The sequence below is a fragment of the Argopecten irradians genome, chromosome 4, assembly GCF_041381155.1.
Source record: "Argopecten irradians isolate NY chromosome 4, Ai_NY, whole genome shotgun sequence".
Taxonomy (NCBI): Eukaryota; Metazoa; Mollusca; class Bivalvia; order Pectinida; family Pectinidae; genus Argopecten; species Argopecten irradians.
The window spans coordinates 17,752,951-17,774,788 of record NC_091137.1 but is presented as its reverse complement, the minus strand read 5'-3'; the positions used below and the strand labels follow the sequence as shown (position 1 = coordinate 17,774,788).

General features: G+C 35.5%; 1 protein-coding gene across 10 annotated transcripts in view; it reads left to right on the top strand.

Annotated features, from left to right (window-relative positions):
• Window positions 1–21,838, top strand: part of LOC138320812 (bromodomain adjacent to zinc finger domain protein 2B-like) — a 71,599-nt gene that overhangs the window by 25,137 nt on the left and 24,624 nt on the right. For 7 of the 10 annotated variants that reach the window (XM_069264044.1, XM_069264042.1, XM_069264046.1 and 4 more), the window contains 12 exons: window positions 12,708–12,801; window positions 13,921–14,091; window positions 15,993–16,405; window positions 16,613–16,756; window positions 17,218–17,448; window positions 17,654–17,893; window positions 18,241–18,556; window positions 18,956–19,140; window positions 19,338–19,439; window positions 19,724–19,907; window positions 20,292–20,387; window positions 20,753–20,868. In XM_069264044.1, coding sequence (XP_069120145.1) covers window positions 12,732–12,801; window positions 13,921–14,091; window positions 15,993–16,405; window positions 16,613–16,756; window positions 17,218–17,448; window positions 17,654–17,893; window positions 18,241–18,556; window positions 18,956–19,140; window positions 19,338–19,439; window positions 19,724–19,907; window positions 20,292–20,387; window positions 20,753–20,868 — 2,268 coding nt within the window. In that variant the 5' untranslated portion in view covers window positions 12,708–12,731. The remainder of the gene's footprint in view (window positions 1–12,707; window positions 12,802–13,920; window positions 14,092–15,992; window positions 16,406–16,612; window positions 16,757–17,217; window positions 17,449–17,653; window positions 17,894–18,240; window positions 18,557–18,955; window positions 19,141–19,337; window positions 19,440–19,723; window positions 19,908–20,291; window positions 20,388–20,752; window positions 20,869–21,838) is intronic. The other 3 variants (XM_069264049.1, XM_069264040.1, XM_069264048.1) reach the window with 2 other exon arrangements.

The window sequence follows — 21,838 nt, the reverse complement described above, 5'->3', positions numbered from 1 at the left end:
ACAAACCACACACCGACCTGCTCTGTCAGCTGAGTGACATAGACTGTATTAAACACTATGTACAAACCACACCGACCTGCTCTGTCAGCTGAGTGACATAGACTGTATTAAACACTATGTACAAACCACACCGACCTGCTCTGTCAGCTGAGTGACATAGACTGTATTAAACACTATGTACAAACCACACCGACCTGCTCCGTCAGCTGAGTGACATAGACTGTATTAAACACTATGTACAAACCACACCGACCTGCTCCGTCAGCTGAGTGACATAGACTGTATTTAACACTATGTACAAACCACACCGACCTGCTCCGTCAGCTGAGTGACATAGACTGTATTTAACACTATGTACAAACCACACCGACCTGCTCCGTCAGCTGAGTGACATAGACTGTATTAAACACTATGTACAAACCACACCGACCTGCTCCGTCAGCTGAGTGACATAGACTGTATTAAACACTATGTACAAACCACACCGACCTGCTCCGTCAGCTGAGTGACATAGACTGTATTAAACACTATGTACAAACCACACCGACCCGCTCCGTCAGCTGAGTGACATAGACTGTATTAAACACTATGTACAAACCACACCGACCTGCTCCGTCAGCTGAGTGACATAGACTGTATTAAACACTATGTACAAACCACACCGACCTGCTCCGTCAGCTGAGTGACATAGACTGTATTAAACACTATGTACAAACCACACCGACCTGCTCCGTCAGCTGAGTGACATAGACTGTATTTAACACTATGTACAAACCACACCGACCTGCTCCGTCAGCTGAGTGACATAGACTGTATTAAACACTATGTACAAACCACACCGACCTGCTCCGTCAGCTGAGTGACATAGACTGTATTAAACACTATGTACAAACCACACCGACCTGCTCCGTCAGCTGAGTGACATAGACTGTATTAAACACTATGTACAAACCACACCGACCTGCTCCGTCAGCTGAGTGACATAGACTGTATTAAACACTATGTACAAACCACACCGACCTGCTCGTCAGCTGAGTGACATAGACTGTATTAAACACTATGTACAAACCACACCGACCGCTCTCGTCAGCTGAGTGACATAGACTGTATTAAACACTATGTACAAACCACACCGACCCGCTCCGTCAGCTGAGTGACATAGACTGTATTAAACACTATGTACAAACCACACCGACCCGCTTCGTCAGCTGAGTGACATAGACTGTATTAAACACTATGTACAAACCACACCGACCCGCTTCGTCAGCTGAGTGACATAGACTGTATTAAACACTATGTACAAACCACACCGACCCGCTTCGTCAGCTGAGTGACATAGACTGTATTAAACATTATGTACAAACCACACCGACCTGCTCTGTCAGCTGAGTGACATAGACTGTATTAAACACTATGTACAAACCACACTGACCTGCTCCGTCAGCTGAGTGACATAGACTGTATTTAACACTATGTACAAACCACACCGACCCGCTCCGTCAGCTGAGTGACATAGACTGTATTAAACACTATGTACAAACCACACCGACCGCTCTCAGCTGAGTGACATAGACTGTATTAAACACTATGTACAAACCACACCGACCCGCTCCGTCAGCTAGTGACATAGACTGTATTAAACACTATGTACAAACCACACCGACCCGCTCCGTCAGCTGAGTGACATAGACTGTATTAAACACTATGTACAAACCACACCGACCTGCTCCGTCAGCTGAGTGACATACACTGTATTAAACACTATGTACAAACCACACCGACCTGCTCCGTCAGCTGAGTGACATAGACTGTATTAAACACTATGTACAAACCACACCGACCTGCTCCTTTTACACAGCTGTCATTCTCTTCTCTGGTAATTAGGAATGTTCTGGCCTATAAACCATAAAAATATAATATTATTACTTCTAATATCATCACATTAAAATGTTTACTGTAAAGGGCCGTATATGGACAGGGTGTTTACTGTAAAGGGCCTTATATAGACAGGGTGTGATAATGAACCTTAAATCATGACCCATGTCATGGTAGAGACCTGTTCAGCCATCTTAGAAGATTATGAAGGTATTAGAAAGCTTATCTGACCACAGGATATTAGGCCTGGACAAAGCATTATTGACTGGGCTTAGAGGATCATCGGTCAGCCATGTCCTTGTCACAAAACTGACCAGTGCTTTTATAACATTTATAACAGATATAGCCAGTGTGATGGGTTCTTATGGTCAAACACAGGATGGGTTAGCTGGAGGTGGTCAGTTTGTATGGGATGGGATAATTTAATAGGGTATAGGTGACCAGATAGTCCAAAACTTTTAAATGGATATAAATAAACAGCATATCAAGTTTCTAATTTTTGAAAGCTGTCCCAATTTTAACTCCAGATTCATTTTTGGAAATCTTTGCCCATTTGGAAAGAGAGATTTTGTACCCTTAATATCTGCATTAATGATGAGGAAACTTGCCTATATAATTACATGTGTACAAGAGCAGCTCTATGAGATGTTTTTGTGTGCGCTAATGAAGGTTTAACCATCTACATAAACACTGTTACTTTATTATTGAAGGCTATATCCAGGTAAGATGGTAAGTTGCAAAAGTTGTAAAATTGTGCCACTGCCATAAAATGGTGATGGTGGTGCTGGGGGATATATATTCTCCATTACGTTTACACAATTTGATAGGTACATGCATTTAAAATGGGTCAATGCCCCAGCGAGATTCATCTGGTTCTGTGCTTATCTGATATTGAATCTGATGACCATTTCATAACTAGCTATAGTACAAATGTATGTGTACCTGTGTTGCATCAGATACTGTGATCAGAAAATTCTCTGTATAATTAACTATTTCCTAAATGTAGTCTGCCTTGGGAAGTTCCCTTATCAACATAGACTGTTAGTCCATTTAGTGAAGTTCCCTTATAATCATCAACAGTTATAGTCCGTGTAGGGAAGTTTACTTATAAGCATCGACTGATCAAGATTTTGTTTTTGGTCCAGTATACAGATTAGCATACCTAGGCTGATAATCGGTCTGGCCACCTTGTAAAAGTGCCTTAAGCCCACCGGTCAAGTACAGGTGTTTATACTGCACATGTGTAACAGGTGTATGAATGTTGATGGTCAGTCAGTGGTCAAACCTGCTGACTGGTAAGTTGTAAATAATAACAACAGCACAGTCTAATGTCCAGCCTATTTCATTGAGACACCAGTGAGATAGCCCCATACCTGTTGTTTTATATTGGTATTTCACAATAACAGAGGACGCTAAGGTTACAACCTTTAATATACAGGTAAAACAGACAGGTATGTCTGTGAATATCCACCAGCACTTAGGTATATATTGACTAACGACCTAACCCCGCACTCAGGTAAATGAGAGAGATCTGTGCTTAATACATGTAAATAAATATTATAGCACTTGTTCATACAGAGGCCTTGTGGTAGCTTTATCTACTGCTATCATGTGTGTGAATGATCTTGTACAGACCTATAAATCCGCCTATATTGAATGTCGATACTCAGGGTAGTTTTATACAAGGTCTGATATGCTAATTTGATTGTATTTCTATGTTGATACCAGAAATAATACATGGTGTCTAGTGTTTCTGTGTTCTGTTTTGCAGACGTAAATGTTCCAAACCATTTTCCAAATTATCCCCAAAATCAAGAAACCCTTTCCCAAATTTGTCGAGCAGTCATTTTCGAAATGCAGCCAACTATTACTCGATCATGTAAAGCGATCTTTTCAAAAATTAATGAGCAAGCATTTCCCAACAAGAAGAATTATTTTTGAAATTCTTTGATAAATAAACTGTATACCTGCCTCCATAAGATAAACAAGTCTTGGCTTCACTTAAATTTTGATATGAATCTTTAACTAGATGGGAAAAAACCCAGCAGATCAGCAGACAAGTTTATGTTTCAAGTTGATTTTCAAATTGATCATAAGATTATTGATATTGTGCGACAGCTCTGTTTCTCCGAGCTAGGCTGAATAATTGTCTGTTATGATGTTAAAATCAAAAAGATTTCCAATTATCAGGGGGACTATGTATCATTGCGTCTGGTGAACACATAATCATTGTGGTGTAGATACACTAGCCCGCTGGACCAGGATCCCGCACAATGCTCGGCTGAATTATGGCAGTAAGCGATGATTCTACTCTTAAAAATCAATAAATTTGTGACAGGTTATCTAAAGGTTTTATGACAATTTTGTTTTGTATGTATATGCCTCCATTATAGGAAACACTTGCGGTGTACTGTTTTATGTTTGCATGTTTCCTGTGTATCTACTGTGTAACTTGTAAACACACAAGGAACAGTCACTAGTCAAATACATAACAACTGCGTAACTTATATCAATTACATTTTCTGCTTGATTGCACTTGATTGATGATTGGTTACATCTCATTAACTGTCAAGGTCATTTAAGGATTTATCAGGTTTTAGTTGAGAGAGAAAGCTGGAGTATCCAAAGAAAAACCAACAACCTAGTAATGATTTGGATGATTTTATGTTGTATTAACATTTTATAGAGACCCAGAGGGAAAACTTCCAAACTACTATCAGTATTTAGCTATTGACCCCTGTTTTGGCCTTGAGCTCAGGACCAATAAGTCCAGGCTAGAGGTAAAATATTTGGCCACTCTCGCCCATCATTTACCATAAATAAACAGTATCATTCTCCTGCACTCAAACATCATTTATCTTATAATTGCTGAATAGTGAGGTCATAAATCAAGTGGAACTATTCAAATATGGAAACATTTTGGAAGGTTCAACTGTTTTTGTTAGCAGTTCTGCTGGTTTTTCTTTGTTACCTTGCGAAATTATACCTGTGTATTGAAAGTTCCAGAATCATCATAAAGGAGTTTTCCCACACATACAATGGGTAAAATAAGAAAATAAAAAGTTAATTCTGAGAGAAAAATGGCTTGATCTTTGCATGAGAAATTAAGGAATGAAGAAGAGACAATACACATGGCTTTTTACCTTGAGAAAATGCTACAGTGAAATGTCAAATGTTTTAGTATCTAATATATACATTAAGTCTGTGTAGGATACGTAGCATGTTGAGAGATGCATGGATGGCCTGAAACCAAGCTTGAGAATGATATCATTTATCATGGAACTGTGCGGCATAGCTGTTTTGATGAGCACCGACCACTAACATGAAAATAATGGGTGAAGTCAAGTTAATCAATAAGGAAAAAGACATTTTGTTGTGTGGATGTTGACGATATTGATCGCTGAACCCACCAACCTGCCGCCATCTTGAGGGTTTTATACCATGTCACTTGTGCCACAGTTTCGTGGTGGCAATGCTGAACTGTGGTCATGAGCGGGACGACCATATATGGCGTTGAGTGACGGCTTGATTGATTCTCTCTATTGTAATTACTTAGTGTGCTGATACTGAGAAGATGTGCTAGGACCGAGTCAACTGCCGCTACCAAAACTTTAAACACTGTAACAGCAGTACCAGCTACATGACCCAGGCTTATTTACGTAGATTCAATTTCCTAACATTCCTCATATTTATTGATTGGTGTTATATGAACTACAGATATTAATGCTAGTGTTTCTCATTGTTTATTCTAGCTTTATCTGTCTGCACACGTTAGAATATACACCTCAGAAGATCTAGGCAGTACCTACGTTGTGTTAATTAAGTTCCATTTATAAGGGTATCCCTACAGTGTGCTACAAGTCCTCCACCTTTGGGTTCAAAGTTCAAAACCTACATCACAGTTGACAAATACAATCCTTATATGTTGATGGTTTTCTTTCAGTACACTACTCCTGGTTTCCTCTACCCCCAAATCTTGGCACGGTTTTAAGTGCATGACCATGGCTGTTTATAGGACGTAAAACAGAAGGAATCAAACCAATGATAAAGATATCCTTATAATATAATAATAATCATTTAATAAATATGTCATGTTTATAAATTTATTCTGTCAAAATATGTCGTGTTCATAACATATCCTGTCAATAAACATATGTGTTAATAAGATATCCTGTCAATAAATATATCATGTTCATAAATATATCCTGTCTTTAGAGATAATATTGTAAAAGGACATACTGTGACATTTTACAAAGACACTGGTATAATGACTGTAAAAGTTCTTGTAAAGCTAGGTGCTGGCTGTACACTATAACTGTAAATGACCTGTCCCCAAATGGACCTGATTGTCATGGCCCACGAAACATATTTTTCATTACTGAAAAATTATAACCCAATACATCATTTAATGTTTTCAATGTTTTTCAAATGAAGTACTTTTATGTCTTTGGTTTCGTCTTTTGTCATGCCCTCCGTAAATGGTTGACTCTAGATTGGTTAATTATGCCGATTATCACCTGCCCACAGGTAAACACTTACTGACAGTGAAGATGATGTCATTGCTCACTGATCACTACACCCCTTAACTACTGTTTTATTTAGTGCTGAATAACAATATGTCAATGGCACTACATACCTGGTATGTTTGTCTTAATAGCAAGGCGATAACACTTCATTTACATAACACAAAGGTGGCTCATGAATATTCATAGCAGCCTTCAACATGTCATTTGGTGATAATCAAATGTTCATTATAGTTTTCAGACCTTTCATTGCAGTTGTGTAAATATTCTAATTACACGATGCTGTTTTTTTTTAGAGTTTTTAGAATGAGATTAGCTTAACATTTTAAACATTTGACTTAAACTTTTTTTCATGTATGCTTTGAGTCATTCTTATGTTTATGCCATTGTTTACTAACTTATCTTTGGGTTAAATATATAAGTCTCAATATAATTAAGGTCATTTAATTAGTGATAAAGTTACATCAGAGTTTGAATTAAATTTGACCTTGAATTGTGCTTTAAAGGTCATATCTAAAGATTTATCGAGACATTGCAGTTAAAATAGCCTGTTTGTAGATGTAACGCTCATTGGCTCCATCAGCCATTTTGTGTCTCTTGGGATGCATGCAAAAGATTGGATTTTGAAAGGAAACATTGGAAGCACATAAAGATAGAGTATCATTAGATCAACTGGACGGTTTCTTTGTAGAGAACACAATAAAACATTTTGAGATGAATCTATAGCATTATCATTATTGATTATAGTAGGCAAATCTTAGAACCATTCCTCCTGTTCAGCGCCGGTCCTAGCCTCAGACCTGGGCTCGCCCTCTGCGACGGCAAATTGGTTTTAACTCCTAGTGTTAGTTAGACTGCGTATGACAGTCATGGAAAGGGCAATACTTGTCCAAGCGCTGTAAATACAATATCTTGGCAGGCTAATTCTTTAGGGCAAATCTCATTAACATTTCGATAAGGATAAAACAGAGAAAGTCTGAAATCTCATAATATCAGTTATCTCTTCCTAATTTTGTTAGTTAAGTTAGGTTTAGCAAAGTGTTGGTCAAGTTAATATCATTGTCATCATAAAAAATGAACACAAAAGTCATCATTTCTAGGTTTTACATTGGATTCATGATATGGGAAATTATAGTGAAATGAGTTACTGGTTTTCCCTAATGTCTGTGCTGATGATTCATGATATAGATTGTGGATGATGTAATTTATTATCATCCAGGCTGATTAATTGAGATTGTTGTTGTTTCTGACCATAACAGTATGTTGGTAACTATCGGATATCTTTATTGCTATTCAAAATATTCCTTGCTGTGGAATGAATTACTATATTTGTAGAAATTAGTTGAATGGTAAAGAAATAACAGTCTGATGGTTCAAGGATATCTTTGTAACTATAAGCCTGGAGTTTGTTGGCTTAGGGAAAACTTTGTTGTTAACCATTGAGTTTGATGGTTGAGGACATCATTGAGTCCTGTTGATGTTTGAAGACACTGGAGTCCTGTTGATGTTTGAGGACATTGAGTCCTGTTGATTTTTCAGGACACTAAGTCCTATTGATGTTTGAGGACTTTGAGTCATGTTGGTGTTTGAGGACATTGAGTCCTGTTGATGTTTGAGGACATTGAGTCCTGTTGATGTTTGAGGACATTGAATCCTTGTTTTTTGAGGACAATGAGTCTGTGATTGAGGACATGAGTCCTGTTGATGTTGAGGACATTGATCCTGTTGGAGGACAATGAGTCCTGTTGATGTTTGAGGACAATGAGTTGAGTCCTGTTGATGTTTGAGGACATTGAGTCCTGTTGATGTTTGAGGACATTGAATCCTGTTGTTGTTTGAGGACAATGAGTTCTGTCGACATTTGAGGACAATGAGTCCTGTTGATGTTTGAGGACATTGAGTCCTGTTGATGTTTGAGGACATTGAGTCCTGTTGATGTTTGAGGACAATGAGTCCTGTTGATGTTTGAGGACATTGAATCCTGTTGTTGTTTGAGGACAATGAGTCCTGTTGATGTTTGAGGACATTGAGTCCTGTTGATGTTTGAGGACATTGAATCCTGTTGTTGTTTGAGGACAATGAGTTCTGTCGACATTTGAGGACAATGAGTCCTGTTGATGTTTGAGGACATTGAGTCCTGTTGATGTTTGAGGACATTGAGTCCTGTTGATGTTTGAGGACATTGAGTCCTGTTGATGTTTGAGGACATTGAGTCCTGTTGTTGTTTGAGGACATTGAATCCTATTGATGTTTGAGGACAATGAGTCCTGTTGATGGTTGAGGACATTGAGTCATGTTGTTGTTTGAGGACATTGAGTCCTGTTGATGGTTGAGGACATTGAGTCCTGTTGTTGGTTGAGGACATCACCATGAAGTTCTGTCTGTACATTATTATGGGGCTAATCCTGATATTCCAGCTGACTACAGTAAGCTGCATCTTGGTAGCCTAATGTGATATCTTCATTAGATAGGCAGAATAAATCAATTTCTCTTCCTTTTCTGCATCTTGGGTATTTTTAGACAGATTAAACAGTAAGTGTCTTGTGTAGAAGGAAGGGTTGGTATTGGACCAACCAACTAAATTGAAGAACAAATTTTCTATTGCATGTCCTTATCTCTGGAGGGTATACATAAGGTATTGGCTAAATATGCATGTGTACAGCATGATACTTCAGCTGTGAGCATTTAGATTATAATTGTGCTAATTACACATTTGTTGTACAGTTTTTGGAGATGCTAAAGCATGTGTGTTGCCAATGCATGATTACATTACTAAATGCTTGATCTGGTGATATGTGAAAATATGAGCATGACACTATGGAAAATATATTATTGATATTATCATGGTTGTGGTTTGACTGTATAGTGAAGATCATATTGTAATATATCTATCAGGACAGGATGAATGCAGCAACTTTCCTTAGATTTTGAAACTACTTTACTTTAAACATTAAAGTATGTAAAGGGAAAACATATTAATGGGAGGTGAAGATCAATGATTTTTTAGTCGAGGATCAAAGGCAGGTTAAGGATGAAGGCAGTTTAGACAGGATCAGTGTAGAAATAGGTGGATTTGATCAAATATCTAGGGGAACGTTCTATGTAGGACAGCTTGTTCTGAATTTGATTACATGTTTTTGTGTTCATGTGTATACATATTAACTGCTTTGTGACTGAGTGGAAATAGTATGGTGGCCATTTAATGTATTTGTATGACACGATTATTTACCAGATGAACTTCTTTTCAAAAATCTACACTCAGAGCTGGGAACACTGGTAAAACTACCAGTAAAATATCTAGATAGTCTTTTAAAGATAATGACCTGATTCATGTTACATTCCATGCATAAACACAAACTTCTCCATTCGAGAGATCAAGTTACAAAAAATCTTGTGCAGCTTTATTTTACGTTTGTAATATATACCTTTATTTAAGGTAAAAGTTTATATTTCCATAAATTACAAGCTCTTAACACACCTATGAAGTAGAGAAACAGTCCCAAAATCAATATAAAACTGATAACTCAAATTACTACCTCATTTTATCAGATATTATAGTTTTCATTAGCTCAAAGAAGATGTTGGAATCTTCGACTCTAAGACAATAATTGATCAACAAAAGAAATGAGGACTTGTCATAACTTGAGACCTATTGTTCTGGTTGTATGTTTGATGTGTGTCATACATACACACCCAACACTGAAGTAGATGGCATAGTGTGATTTCATATTACATGTGATTTAACAAGGAAAATCCCAGTTAATGCAGATCTTCATAAAAATAGGTTTTCTAGATATAATAATGTTCAATAGTTCCTTTACACCTTTATAGCCTCTTAGAATAAAAAAAATCTCAATCCCATGTATGTAGTTCTAACTAGAAGATCCAAATAGTAGGATTTCTATGTAAAATATCTCCAAGACTTTAATGAGAATACTTTGAATAGTGATGTGATTTTCTGAGAAGGTGTGACCTCTATATGTATCAAACAATTCCTTTATTACGTAATTTTGTCACACAGTTAAATATATCTAAGGAGAATAAATAACTTTACCACCTTACAACAGGAAGTGGAGGTGTCAATTTCCATTTCCTGTATCAACTCTCAAAGTCACAGTGACACTGCTTTAACCTTTCACCTTCAGGCATCTTGAATTTGTTGAAGTTTTTTATGCAACAGTGACTTGATTTTTTAGAAGACTTATATATATGTTCTTCAGTGATTGTTAGATTGATGGGGGAAGTGTGACTTCTGGGCTTAGAACTGGTTTTAGAAGATAATCAAAGCTCGTTACGTAGAAGGCTTAATCTGTGCATGTGCTGTCACAAAAGTTGTGTTTGATTTTAAAGATCACAAAGGCTTGTTACAGCGAAAGCTTACGAGCACTGCAGCGTAGTCCTCAATAATTAATTGATGCTGAATAAAAAAGATTAAAAATAGCATGATTGATGGTTGGCCTAAATCTGTAGCATTGCTGTCGTTATCTTCTAACTGTGGTGCAGATTTAAATATGTATTGGGATTTAGATTTTCATGAAATGCTGGTATAATGCGTTTCTCTGGTGTGTAGATGAAGTAATCAATGAGATGCAATGATTTTACCACTCAAATGAATTATTTAGCTGGTGTGTAAACATGATGAATATCAGCCATGATCAGCTCACTCATACTGTATGTGGAAAATATGATGTTAAAAAACAAGCTAGAACCAAGGAGTTTAATTTCCGACATGATATCACGAATAGAAGCAGATGTAGTACCATCCAAGCATTGATAGGAAAACTTTCTTTAGCAATTACCTCTGTATAAAGATCTTTATTTGATCAGACCACTTACTTACAACATCCCAAACAGACAATGTCTTTTGGTGCTACATACATTAAATTTTCTATTTCTTCAATGGTCTTTATAGCCAGTTTGGTTTTGTATGTTTTATGTCCCTTATATCTGAATGATTTTGATTCAGTAGGAAATTGAAATCATAATAGTATGAGAATTTAAGATCATCTAAGTATAATTGTTAAAAACCCATTTGTTTAAAAAAAATTCCCTTAGATATTCCTTTCTAGACTAGTGGTATGTTGCCTGTATGATGAACTATCCTTCTTCCTCACATAGAAAGACTGGTGTTGGCCAGGTCATATAGATAGTCGGTGTTAATGTAATGGCTCGTGTCTGCTACAGAATCGTGTTGGGTACACTAAATTGATTGGTCTATATAGTAACTAGCCATTCTTTCTGCTCCGAATTGATTTCAGCTGATAACACACTGTGGAACACTGAGGGCAAATCCGAGGTCTTGGGCCTGAACACATCAGTAATACGTAAATAATGTAATATATTGATAACCAAATATGTACTATTTTAATGTCTGCATATATCTATTCTTTAATAAACCCACAGGGCCAAAAACTTCAACTGAAACGGGAGGTAGACATGAAGTTGAGGAGAGAAATTTTGCATTCTTTAGCAGGTTTATCGTTATATACACAGAAATGGTGGGCCTAGTACTGAATATATCATTATTCAATAAAGTGTGGTGTAAACGTCATGTGGAAGATGTGTACTGTCGGCCTGTAATCTATACCACAGCTAATTGTTATCAACTTGTATACAGAGTATTTCTCTGTGTGTGTATCACTCTACAGGGACAAGTGTGCTTAGTAGCATGTTTTTAATACAGAAACATATATTCATATGACCTACTATCTAAGTCCTATTATATCACACTGTATACACAGGAAATCGTGTACCCCAGAGCAAGCATTACATTTCTATATGTGTGTGTGTTATACAAACTCTCTTAGGTAATTTGTATGTAAGTTGCATGATTACATAAGTCAAATATCAATTAGGCTGATGTCTGTGCTGACTTAGTGCAACTTGTTTTGACGTACATCTCTATCTTAAAGATTCAGAAAGATGACATGTTAATTATCATTAATCTCTGAATACTGTATGGACGGTCTGATATACCTTGTACATGATGTTGTCATTGTTTTCATTTTGACACAATATTATATGAAACAAGTAAAATGAGCACTCAATATCCAGATTTCACAGCTAGCTCAGTAAGATCATCATTACACTACAATAACAGAAGATATGACTTCAGGAATTTGTTCCCATTTTCTTCAAACTGAGACCAACTCTAAGCTCAAGAGGAATGGGTAATTTTTAAGCAAGGAAGTACAAATAAAATTAAGGTTGTTTTAACAGATGTCCAGTATTTTGATTGAAGCTTACGGTATATAAAAACAAGCATTTATTTTGATTATTTTCAATTATTTTTTTCTTCTTTCTTTACAGATCGTTGATAGAGAGTCAGTTGCCATGGAGAAGGGCGACAAGGACTCTCCAGGGTCCGGCAGGAACATCTTTGATAATGCAGCCAATATGATGGGTATGTTAACGGGAGGGAATCTGAAAAGTAGAATATATTATCAAATCTTTGATGGGGATGACTTCATGATATTCTTTTGAGATGAATATGGAATTTTTTGGAGAAATGGTTTAAACTAGATGATTTTGGAGATGTCTTTATTGACATAAGCATAAGATGATGATAAAAATGGTCAAGGAATATTGGAAATTTGTGCCGAACTTTTGTTCTGTTTTCATTTAAGCATTAAACGTCTTCCAGTATGAATGCAAACTGGAAAGAGGCATTTTGGCTATGAATGCCAACTGAAAGAAGAGCAATGCTTAAATTTACATTTGGTTACAATTTTATGATGAAATCCCAAGGAATTTTGCATCTATAATGAAATAATCATGTGTTATCAACATGGATGGAACAGCCATTTGAACAGCCGTGATCACTGGCATGACAATTGTGACGTCACAATGATAATGACGTCATGATAAGCGCTTGATGTTCATTGTCTATATGACTGCCAACTGCATTTGGTAAGGTTACATAGTGGGACTGCAAAGAAAATGTAAATATAATCAAATGAATCCGAGAATTTATAATGAAAAAATGTAAAAATGTGTACTGATTTTACTGGGTATTAAAGATTTTATGAGTTATTATTGTCAGAAATTGCTATACAAAAAAATCGCTCTTATATTACAAACAAATGACTTGTTTAGTGCAAGGGAGACAACCCTCTCCAGTTGGTCTGAACAGATGGTATATGTAGAGTTTGACAATTTTCCACAAGAGTAGATAGATAGCTATTATGATGTGAATATTTCATAAGCTTCCTTTCAAAACACATATAATTATTTCTACTGTATGGGATTCGAGATAATTTGTCTTTTTGAATGGTTGGTATCCAAAAATATTGATTAATAAAAAATGCATGTTTCAAAAATGCTCACAAAAAAGGCAAATTTTCTCATCTGATTTGACTGAAAAAACTTTCCAATTTACTTATATCCCAAAATGTATTGGCAGCATAATTGAAAATATGTTCTTTTGAACTCATTCAACCCTGAAGATACACTTGGACTGTTCTAGATCAAGGACTATAATGAGAAGTGAGTGTGTTAAGACTTCGGTATTATTATCTTGTAGGTATGAACCCTTTTGGGTTATCCTTCGGAGCACATTTGGCCCATATGCCGCACATGTCTAGTGCATATTCGTTGCTGCAGCACCATCCAGCCTTCCCAGTATCCTCTCTGTTCGGCGGACTTGCTGAGGGTGCGTTTGGCCATTTTCCACCATCCCTTAGCTCAGCTGAAGGTAATATTGAAAAATCAAGAACAGAAAATAAATGTAACTATATAAAATCTCTGCATTTGTTTCAATTTAAATCTCTACCCTTACCTGACCTTATCTAACTAGTACATAGCTAGTTGTTGGACCTCCAAAGTTTGATTAAGGGGAGATAATCAGTTGGAAAAAAAAATGTAAGTAAAAAAGACAATTTTACAAAGTATTAAATTACACGACTTGTATTATATAGTTTATGTAAAAAATTTGTTCGAGTGTCGTGTACAGTAGCATAGTCGGACATATGAAACTCATCAGAATATGTTACTTATTTAAAGATGCTCCAGTGCTGACAAATGGTATTTTTTTACTATCAAAAACAGGAGCAGACGATTTAGTTTTTTCTTCAGTTACAAAAGTTACTTACTTTACACCATTACAACCATTGAAAAGTTTGAGCTTCTAATTTTACTTCAAATTAAGAAAATGAAAAATAATAAATTGCATCCGGAAAAAATTAGGCATATATGTACACGAATAAACAACAATTATTGATCAAATAATGAATATCATTTATGCTCTGTCGGCGGTGGAGCATCTTTAAATAAAAGTACAGGTAGTTCTGAAAATAATTTTTCCCTTCTTTCCTCTATTTGAAGTAATGAATGGCTTCAAATCATTGAGTCATATTTTTTCGATGAAAATTATATGGAAGTTTTGTTTAGGGCACTCCATTAACCTTATAATAATACACCGTCAAAAAAGTCATAATTCATAGCAAATTTGGATACTGTGTTTAAAATTGAAATATGAATTATAATCAATTATTTTTCATGGTCACTTGAAGCTTAGTCCTCTAAATAGGTCTTGATGATTGGAGCCGCGGATTTTACCAATATTACTGTTGATGTTTATTTTAGGAACAACAATTCTACCAAGTCCCATTTTGAGTCTGGGCGCGAGTAGTAACGAGGCTCCATTGAATATTGCAATACCCGATCCTAATAAGTCTGAAATTGTTGACAATAGTAAGCAGTTGTCTCCCTTTGTAAAACATGCTCAAATTATTAGTTTTATTTTTATTTATTTTTAAATATTTGGTATTTCGGAAACCTGCATGGAAGATGTCCAACTAAATTGTCTTTTTAAAGTTTTGATTGTATCCCTTTGATATCTTCAGTTTGATAATAGTTGTCAGGAAGAATTAATATTGTCTGGCTAGATTAATTTTGATTTTCATTTCAAATGATAAATTCAAAGAAAGCTATTTAGAATTTTTTAATCTGCATGTTTGACGATTTAGTTTCGGGGTTTTTTGTAATTCTTCAATTAAAGTGAGAAAAGAGAAATTACTTTTGTGGATATGCATGTATTTTTGCTCCTAACATTTGTTGTTTATTTTGATTTTTTTCCAAACAATGTGTTTGGACCTAAAGTTTTATAGATTTTAATTTGCCGAATATAAATTTAGAATGCATGATGTAATTCATGCAGGTGATAATTAAATTAAAGTCTATATGTTGCTTTTGTGAGCCAATTTATTTTTTAATGCTAATTCTATCTAGATTAAATGATATAAAGAATGAAAACTAAAACTAAAATTTGAACTTGCATAATCTGTGCAGTTCAATGTGTTTATAAAGTATTCTCCAGGATGGGGGAATATATAAATTTCAGCTAAATCAACTTTACTCATGATATAATGGTTTTTTTCTTAATATATTTTTCATGTCAAATACAATTAGATCTTATTTTTGATTGACAATTAAATGTAATATAGATTAAAGTAAATTATTTTGATATGAAGCAAAGTGCTTTGTGTCAATAATTTCTCAGCTATCACTCTTTCATTGGTGTGTAAAAAACATTTCAAATTTCTTCTAGTCTTGTTCAATAATGGATACATTCTATATGCATAAATTTTTCTACAGGTTCAAGTTCAAAGTCATCACCATCAAAACACTCACCAAAATCATCCAAATCATCTTCGAGATCATCTAAATCATCTAGATCATCCTCGTCCAAGACAACTGTAACCAAGGCGACTACAACCTTAGCAACGACCTCAACAGTGAGTACAAGCTCTAGTCGACCAAACACCAGCACCATGGTATCAGGGACGACAGGTGTCAGTCTTTTATCAGGAAAATTCAAGAAATCATCCAAACATTTGTCGTCCAAGGCGTACACTACCTCTTTACTCGCACAAAACACCTCTCAGAAAAATTCAGCCAATGGCATGGGCTCTCAGTCAGCTTCTTCTTCACCGTCACCATCAGCAACCTCATCTTCTTCTACAGCAGTGTCTCTATCACCTTCAACCAAACATAAAGATTTTTTAAAGGTAATAATATTTTTAATTGGCCATTGTTACTTAAATAAATCAAGATTTGAAACATGATTGGGTTATACAGGTAGATATTCTTATCCATATCAAACTGAATCCAAATAGGACTTGGACTTTGAAAATAACAGATTGCAAAAATATAGAAATACGAAGTTGAATCAACTTCATGATACTTGCATTGATTTATATAATGATTTTTGACAGACGTTAGAAAATGGTGCCACAATGTACGAGAGTGATAATCCATCCAATGGATCCCTGGCCAGTAATGGACTGAGTAGTGATGAGGAGGAATTTACCGGGAACGGTCAGCTTGGGAACGGTCAGCTCGGGAATGACCGTGATGTGGTAGGTAGACATTAGTAATATGCTAGGGATTGGATAACTATCACATAATCTGCCTAATACCAAAGACTTCACCCGTGTGATATTTGTATATGTCACTAGTGTAATATGACCAAGATTTCATGAAACTCATCTTGAAGATTCAATTTTTGCTCGCCAAGGCATGCAAAAATGAAGACTTCTTAGACTTGTTTCATGAAATCCCATACGAAATAAACATTCTATATGTATGATTGTGGAGGTGTAATGTTACAGTGTCTCTCACAAACCATTTATCGGATTTGAGATTAGTTGTATTAGTATCTCATAACCTCTGTATTAGTGGCCGTGGGGCATACCACAGATGTTTCTGAGGTTGATCACAAAATTGTTGTTAATTAGGTCAATAGAAAAAATTTCTTTTGGCCCTTAAAATCAACTTGAAAATATTATTACTGTAGTAAGTTTAAACATTTTGTTGTTAGGATTCCAACGATGACGGAAATGGTTCCATCGACGGTAGAAACACAGGGTCCCCTAACATACACATAGATGGAACCAAGAAAAGACTGATAGCAGACCAGATTCGACAACGCGTACAAAACAAACCTATCCAGAACATTAAACCCTCAATCATGCAGCCAATGAAACGTGGTCGAGGCCGTCCCCCAAAACATGAGCCGACACCGACTCCTCAACAACTGGAGGTTATCAAGGTTTGTAGAGAAATTACGGAAATTTGTGAATGAAATATTTCTATAAGTGTATAAAAAGATTGAATTGAAATACTTATGTGGCATTTAAATACTGTTTATTGAAAGGAATGTTAATTTGTGTTTCCACATATCCTTCAGTTATATTTATTACATGTAATTTCATTATTGACTTTAAATCTTATGCTACACTGTATTTCTATAACAGGAATACAAAAAACAACAGGAATTTTTGAAACGACAGCTTGAGGAGAATTTAAAACAGCAGCAAATGCAGCTTAAGATGATGAAGCGTTCCCAAGCAGAGAAAGAGAAGGAAGCCTCCGCCAATGTTCAAAAACTACTTGAGGCTAGTGTGAAGCAGGCAAGGGCCAATGCTGCTGCTGGGACGCGAGAGAAGGAATCAAGACACCGATCCGCTGTATCCCCACCATCTCAGCCCACGGAGGTGGGTTATATGTCACAGATATATACAAACTTATGTGGCTTAAGTTTTAGGTGACATTTAAAGATGAGATTTATTTCCAAAATTACTACTCAATTTGTGCCCTCAAATTGAGCAACTGGAGGTAGACTCTAGCTCTTAGGGATGTATTCCAAAGAAAATCAAGGAACTATAAATTAAGGAGATTCACTGATAATAGGGCAAAACAATCTGAAATATTTATATTTAATTAGAAAATTTCATAATATAGTTGTACCTCATTCTTCACTGCCACCTCTATATCTGTCTCAGTATATACTGCCGGGTAAGTTTGTAATGTGTGATTAAATCCTAATTCTCTTTGATTACAGACCAGTAGTAGATCAACCATATCACAGGATCATTCAAGTGTGACAGACAAATCCGACCAACAGGTCTCTCATCCCTCTACATCTAAAGGCAGCCCTGTCAAATCTAAACTGGTGTCTGAAGAGAGTTCTGGGCTCTCCGACGACAACGATTCAGACTTGATGAACGAAAGTGAAGATGAAGATGATAGTGGAATGAACGAGAGTGACTCAGATGGTGAACCGAGGCTCAAGATGGCTATTGACTCAGAGAGTGACTCCCATGAGGCTGGTCACTCAGGCAAGGGGGCAAAGCGCAGTGCTGATGAATATTCAGAGAGTAGGTTGAAAGTTTTATTCGGAATTTATTAAATATGATGATGTTATGAATTAAATTGACTAAATTGCTGGTTTGATTTACAGTAATCTGCATTATTTATTACAAAATATTTACTTTAATAAAAAGAGAATTTCTTTGTCTTTCATATGCTAGGTCGATCTTTTATAACGATTATTGGTTATAAATAGGAAGAGTTGATGGTCTGCTTGATATCAAGGTTTGAATTCTATAGCAAGGAATAAGTCCTTACTAATGTCTTTCTAAGATGAGAATCTGTCTTTTTCACTAAACTAAAACTTCTTTGCAGTATGAAGTTTCTATCTTTTCATAGGAGATTATTACATACCTACCTTGTTTGCTTAATCAATGAACTTATATAATTGAACTTTGTCCCTGTAGAAAATGAGATACCTGTAAAGCGCCCTCGAGTACAGATGGATGAAAAAGAGTTGAAGATTCCAATGGATGCAGGTTGGCGTAGGCAAACTACCATTCTAGCCATTGGTAAACGTGGCTTCATAGGGGAGGTCTTGTACTTTGCTCCGTGTGGTAAAAAGATGAAAACAATTCCAGATGTAATGCGGGTAAGTTTGCTCTTAAGCAGAAATATAGGTACCGTACAGATATGTGTTTTCAGTTGTAATTTATTACCATTTTCAGTAGTTATGTTGAACAAAGTATAATTAATTATTATTAAATCATTAATTGTACCAAGAAATGTACGTCAAATGATAAAAAACATACCTCAGGACATTGATAACATTTATTTTTGCCCGAACAGTATGTTGACCGCCATTCCATCACAGGGATGGGACGTGAGAATTTCTCATTCAACACCAAAGTCAATGTTGGTGACTTCTACGAGACTCGGCATGGTCACAACGTAAGTACTAAAAATGCAGATAAACTGTTTTAATTTGAAGTCTTTAAACTTGAATGCCCTGTTAAATTCAAATATTTTCTTTATCCCGACAATTCTTTCATAATAGGATGTGTATCATATGTAAAGTAAAATGTACTTTTAAATTCCTGAAAAATTCAAAGTGTTCCATGGTCTGTAACAAAGTTTGACTATATGATGTTAGAAATAACTTGCAGGGGCATGTTAAAATCAAATAAACTATCAGATAGATAAATGTATGTTATTTCTTGTTGTCATGGTGACAGGGTGTTGTCAAACTGACCAATGAGGAAGTAGTTGAGAGGATGGCTCTTGTTGAGAGTAAACGCCAGAAAATGCTGCGCTATAAACAACAACGTGGTCGGAAAAGGATGGAGAAACAGAACAAACAATTACAACTGGCCAAACAAATGATGGACCAGAAACTCAAACGTAAAATGGATCAACAAGGTTTGTACTACATGTATAGCCTTCAATTCTTCTCTTGCTTTTATCAGAGTCATTAGAATATCAGAGATGTGATTCTTCTTCTTTTCCGAGGATTTCCTCTGATTGAACAATGTTTAGGAGAACTCATTCATGTCAGGTGTGATTTGAAACATCAAAATGATCTTTTTATACACTAAGGGGAGGGTGTCCACTTATTAGTTAAAATATTTCCTCTCTTTGCTTATAGGATCCATTACATTACTGGAATAGGCATGTAAAGTTATAATGAATTATAATTAATTAAAGGGATTCTGGTTCTTTCAATGAACTTCTTCACAAGGATTATAGTTTTTTTATCCAGTTGTTGATCTTAACTGAAATGTTTACTTTTTTACTTGTTCATAGTAGAGATGGCCAGAAGAGCTTCGGAGTACAAGATGCAGAAGAAGGTAGAGAAAGATCGCCAAAAGGACATGGCAAATAAAGTCAAGCAGATAAAAGGTACAAATCAAACGGGGGAAAAAAAATAAAAAATCTTTGTTTTATTTCTTTTTAACATCATTTCATTCATTAATATGTAAATACATGTACATGGTTAAGTGTTTTGTGTAAAGAAATATTGAGGAATGTTTTGGAAAACCTTGTGTTCTTTCTGTACAAATAAAAAAAGTAATGTAAAAGGCAATTTCTTGATGGCATTTTACAAACTTTTTCTAAAATTGTTTGAATTTTTGATTTTATAATAAATCCCTGAAGATTAAGATTTCAGTTAGTACAGTGTAGGTGGTATTAACCATTCAGAAAACTTAAAACTATATTCTATTGTCGGGATTAGTTTAAGACTAGAAATTTGTATTTAATTTTAGCAATAGAGCAGAAAAAGCAAAAAGAGCAGCTGAATCTGATTCGGGAACAGGAGAAAATGCAACGACATGAACAGATGAGGATTGAACGAGAGTTGAGAGCACAACAGATTCTTGAGGTTAGTAGTCATATGATATGGTAAGGAGATGATCAAAGGGTGTGTATCACTCACGGGATGTCTAACACAAACTGAATTATGACATTAATCATTTAAAATGTTTAACATCAAGTTCGGTAAGTGATAACAAGTTCGGTAAGTGAGAGTGTATTGTAATAACATATTAGAATAGAACCAATATTTTTATGTTTTTTTTTTTTTATTTCCTTGAAAAGAAAAATAAATCATTCAACATTTTAGGAAAAGATAACAAGAAAGTTTGAACAATGAAATATTGGGTAAACATGGAATTGAACTACCTGGTAGTTTATAGAATTAAAAAACAACTAGTGATTTCTATGCAATATTTTTGAAAGATCAATGAAAATACATGTAGATAAACAGGAACAAAAGTTACCTCATGGATATATTAGTTACCACCCATCAAGTTAATGGTATCCTAAAAGTTTTCTTGATTTCTACTAAAATAGATGAATTCTCTATGAACACTAAAACAGTGTGAACATGTGGACTTTAAGGGCTTATGAATACATTCTCTTCATTGGTTTTTAGCGTTAATCTAAATTGTAGAAGAAATCTTGTAGGAGGTATTTTCATTTGGTTTTATGGAAAGTTAGGTCAAAGTTAATTTGAAGATCTTAAAACACTCTTCGTCTTTAGGAAGATATTTCAAGCCATAATTATAGAGTGTAGCACTCTGAAGGAAAGAAGTTAGATTATGACCACAAAGTTGATTAATTATCAAAACTTCGATAGATTTGAAAAAAAGGATGTCAAGGCAGGCCTATTAGGCCTGTTGTGTTTTATGACAGTATATTTATGTAGCAAGTAGCTCTAGTTTATTCTTCTGTTCATTTAAAATTACTGATACCCTAAGATACTCTATACGTGGATCAGAATATAGAATTAATTAGTTTTCTGCCTTATTTGCCTGTGGAAGCCAAAAGCTGTGGTTATTTTATTTTGCTTT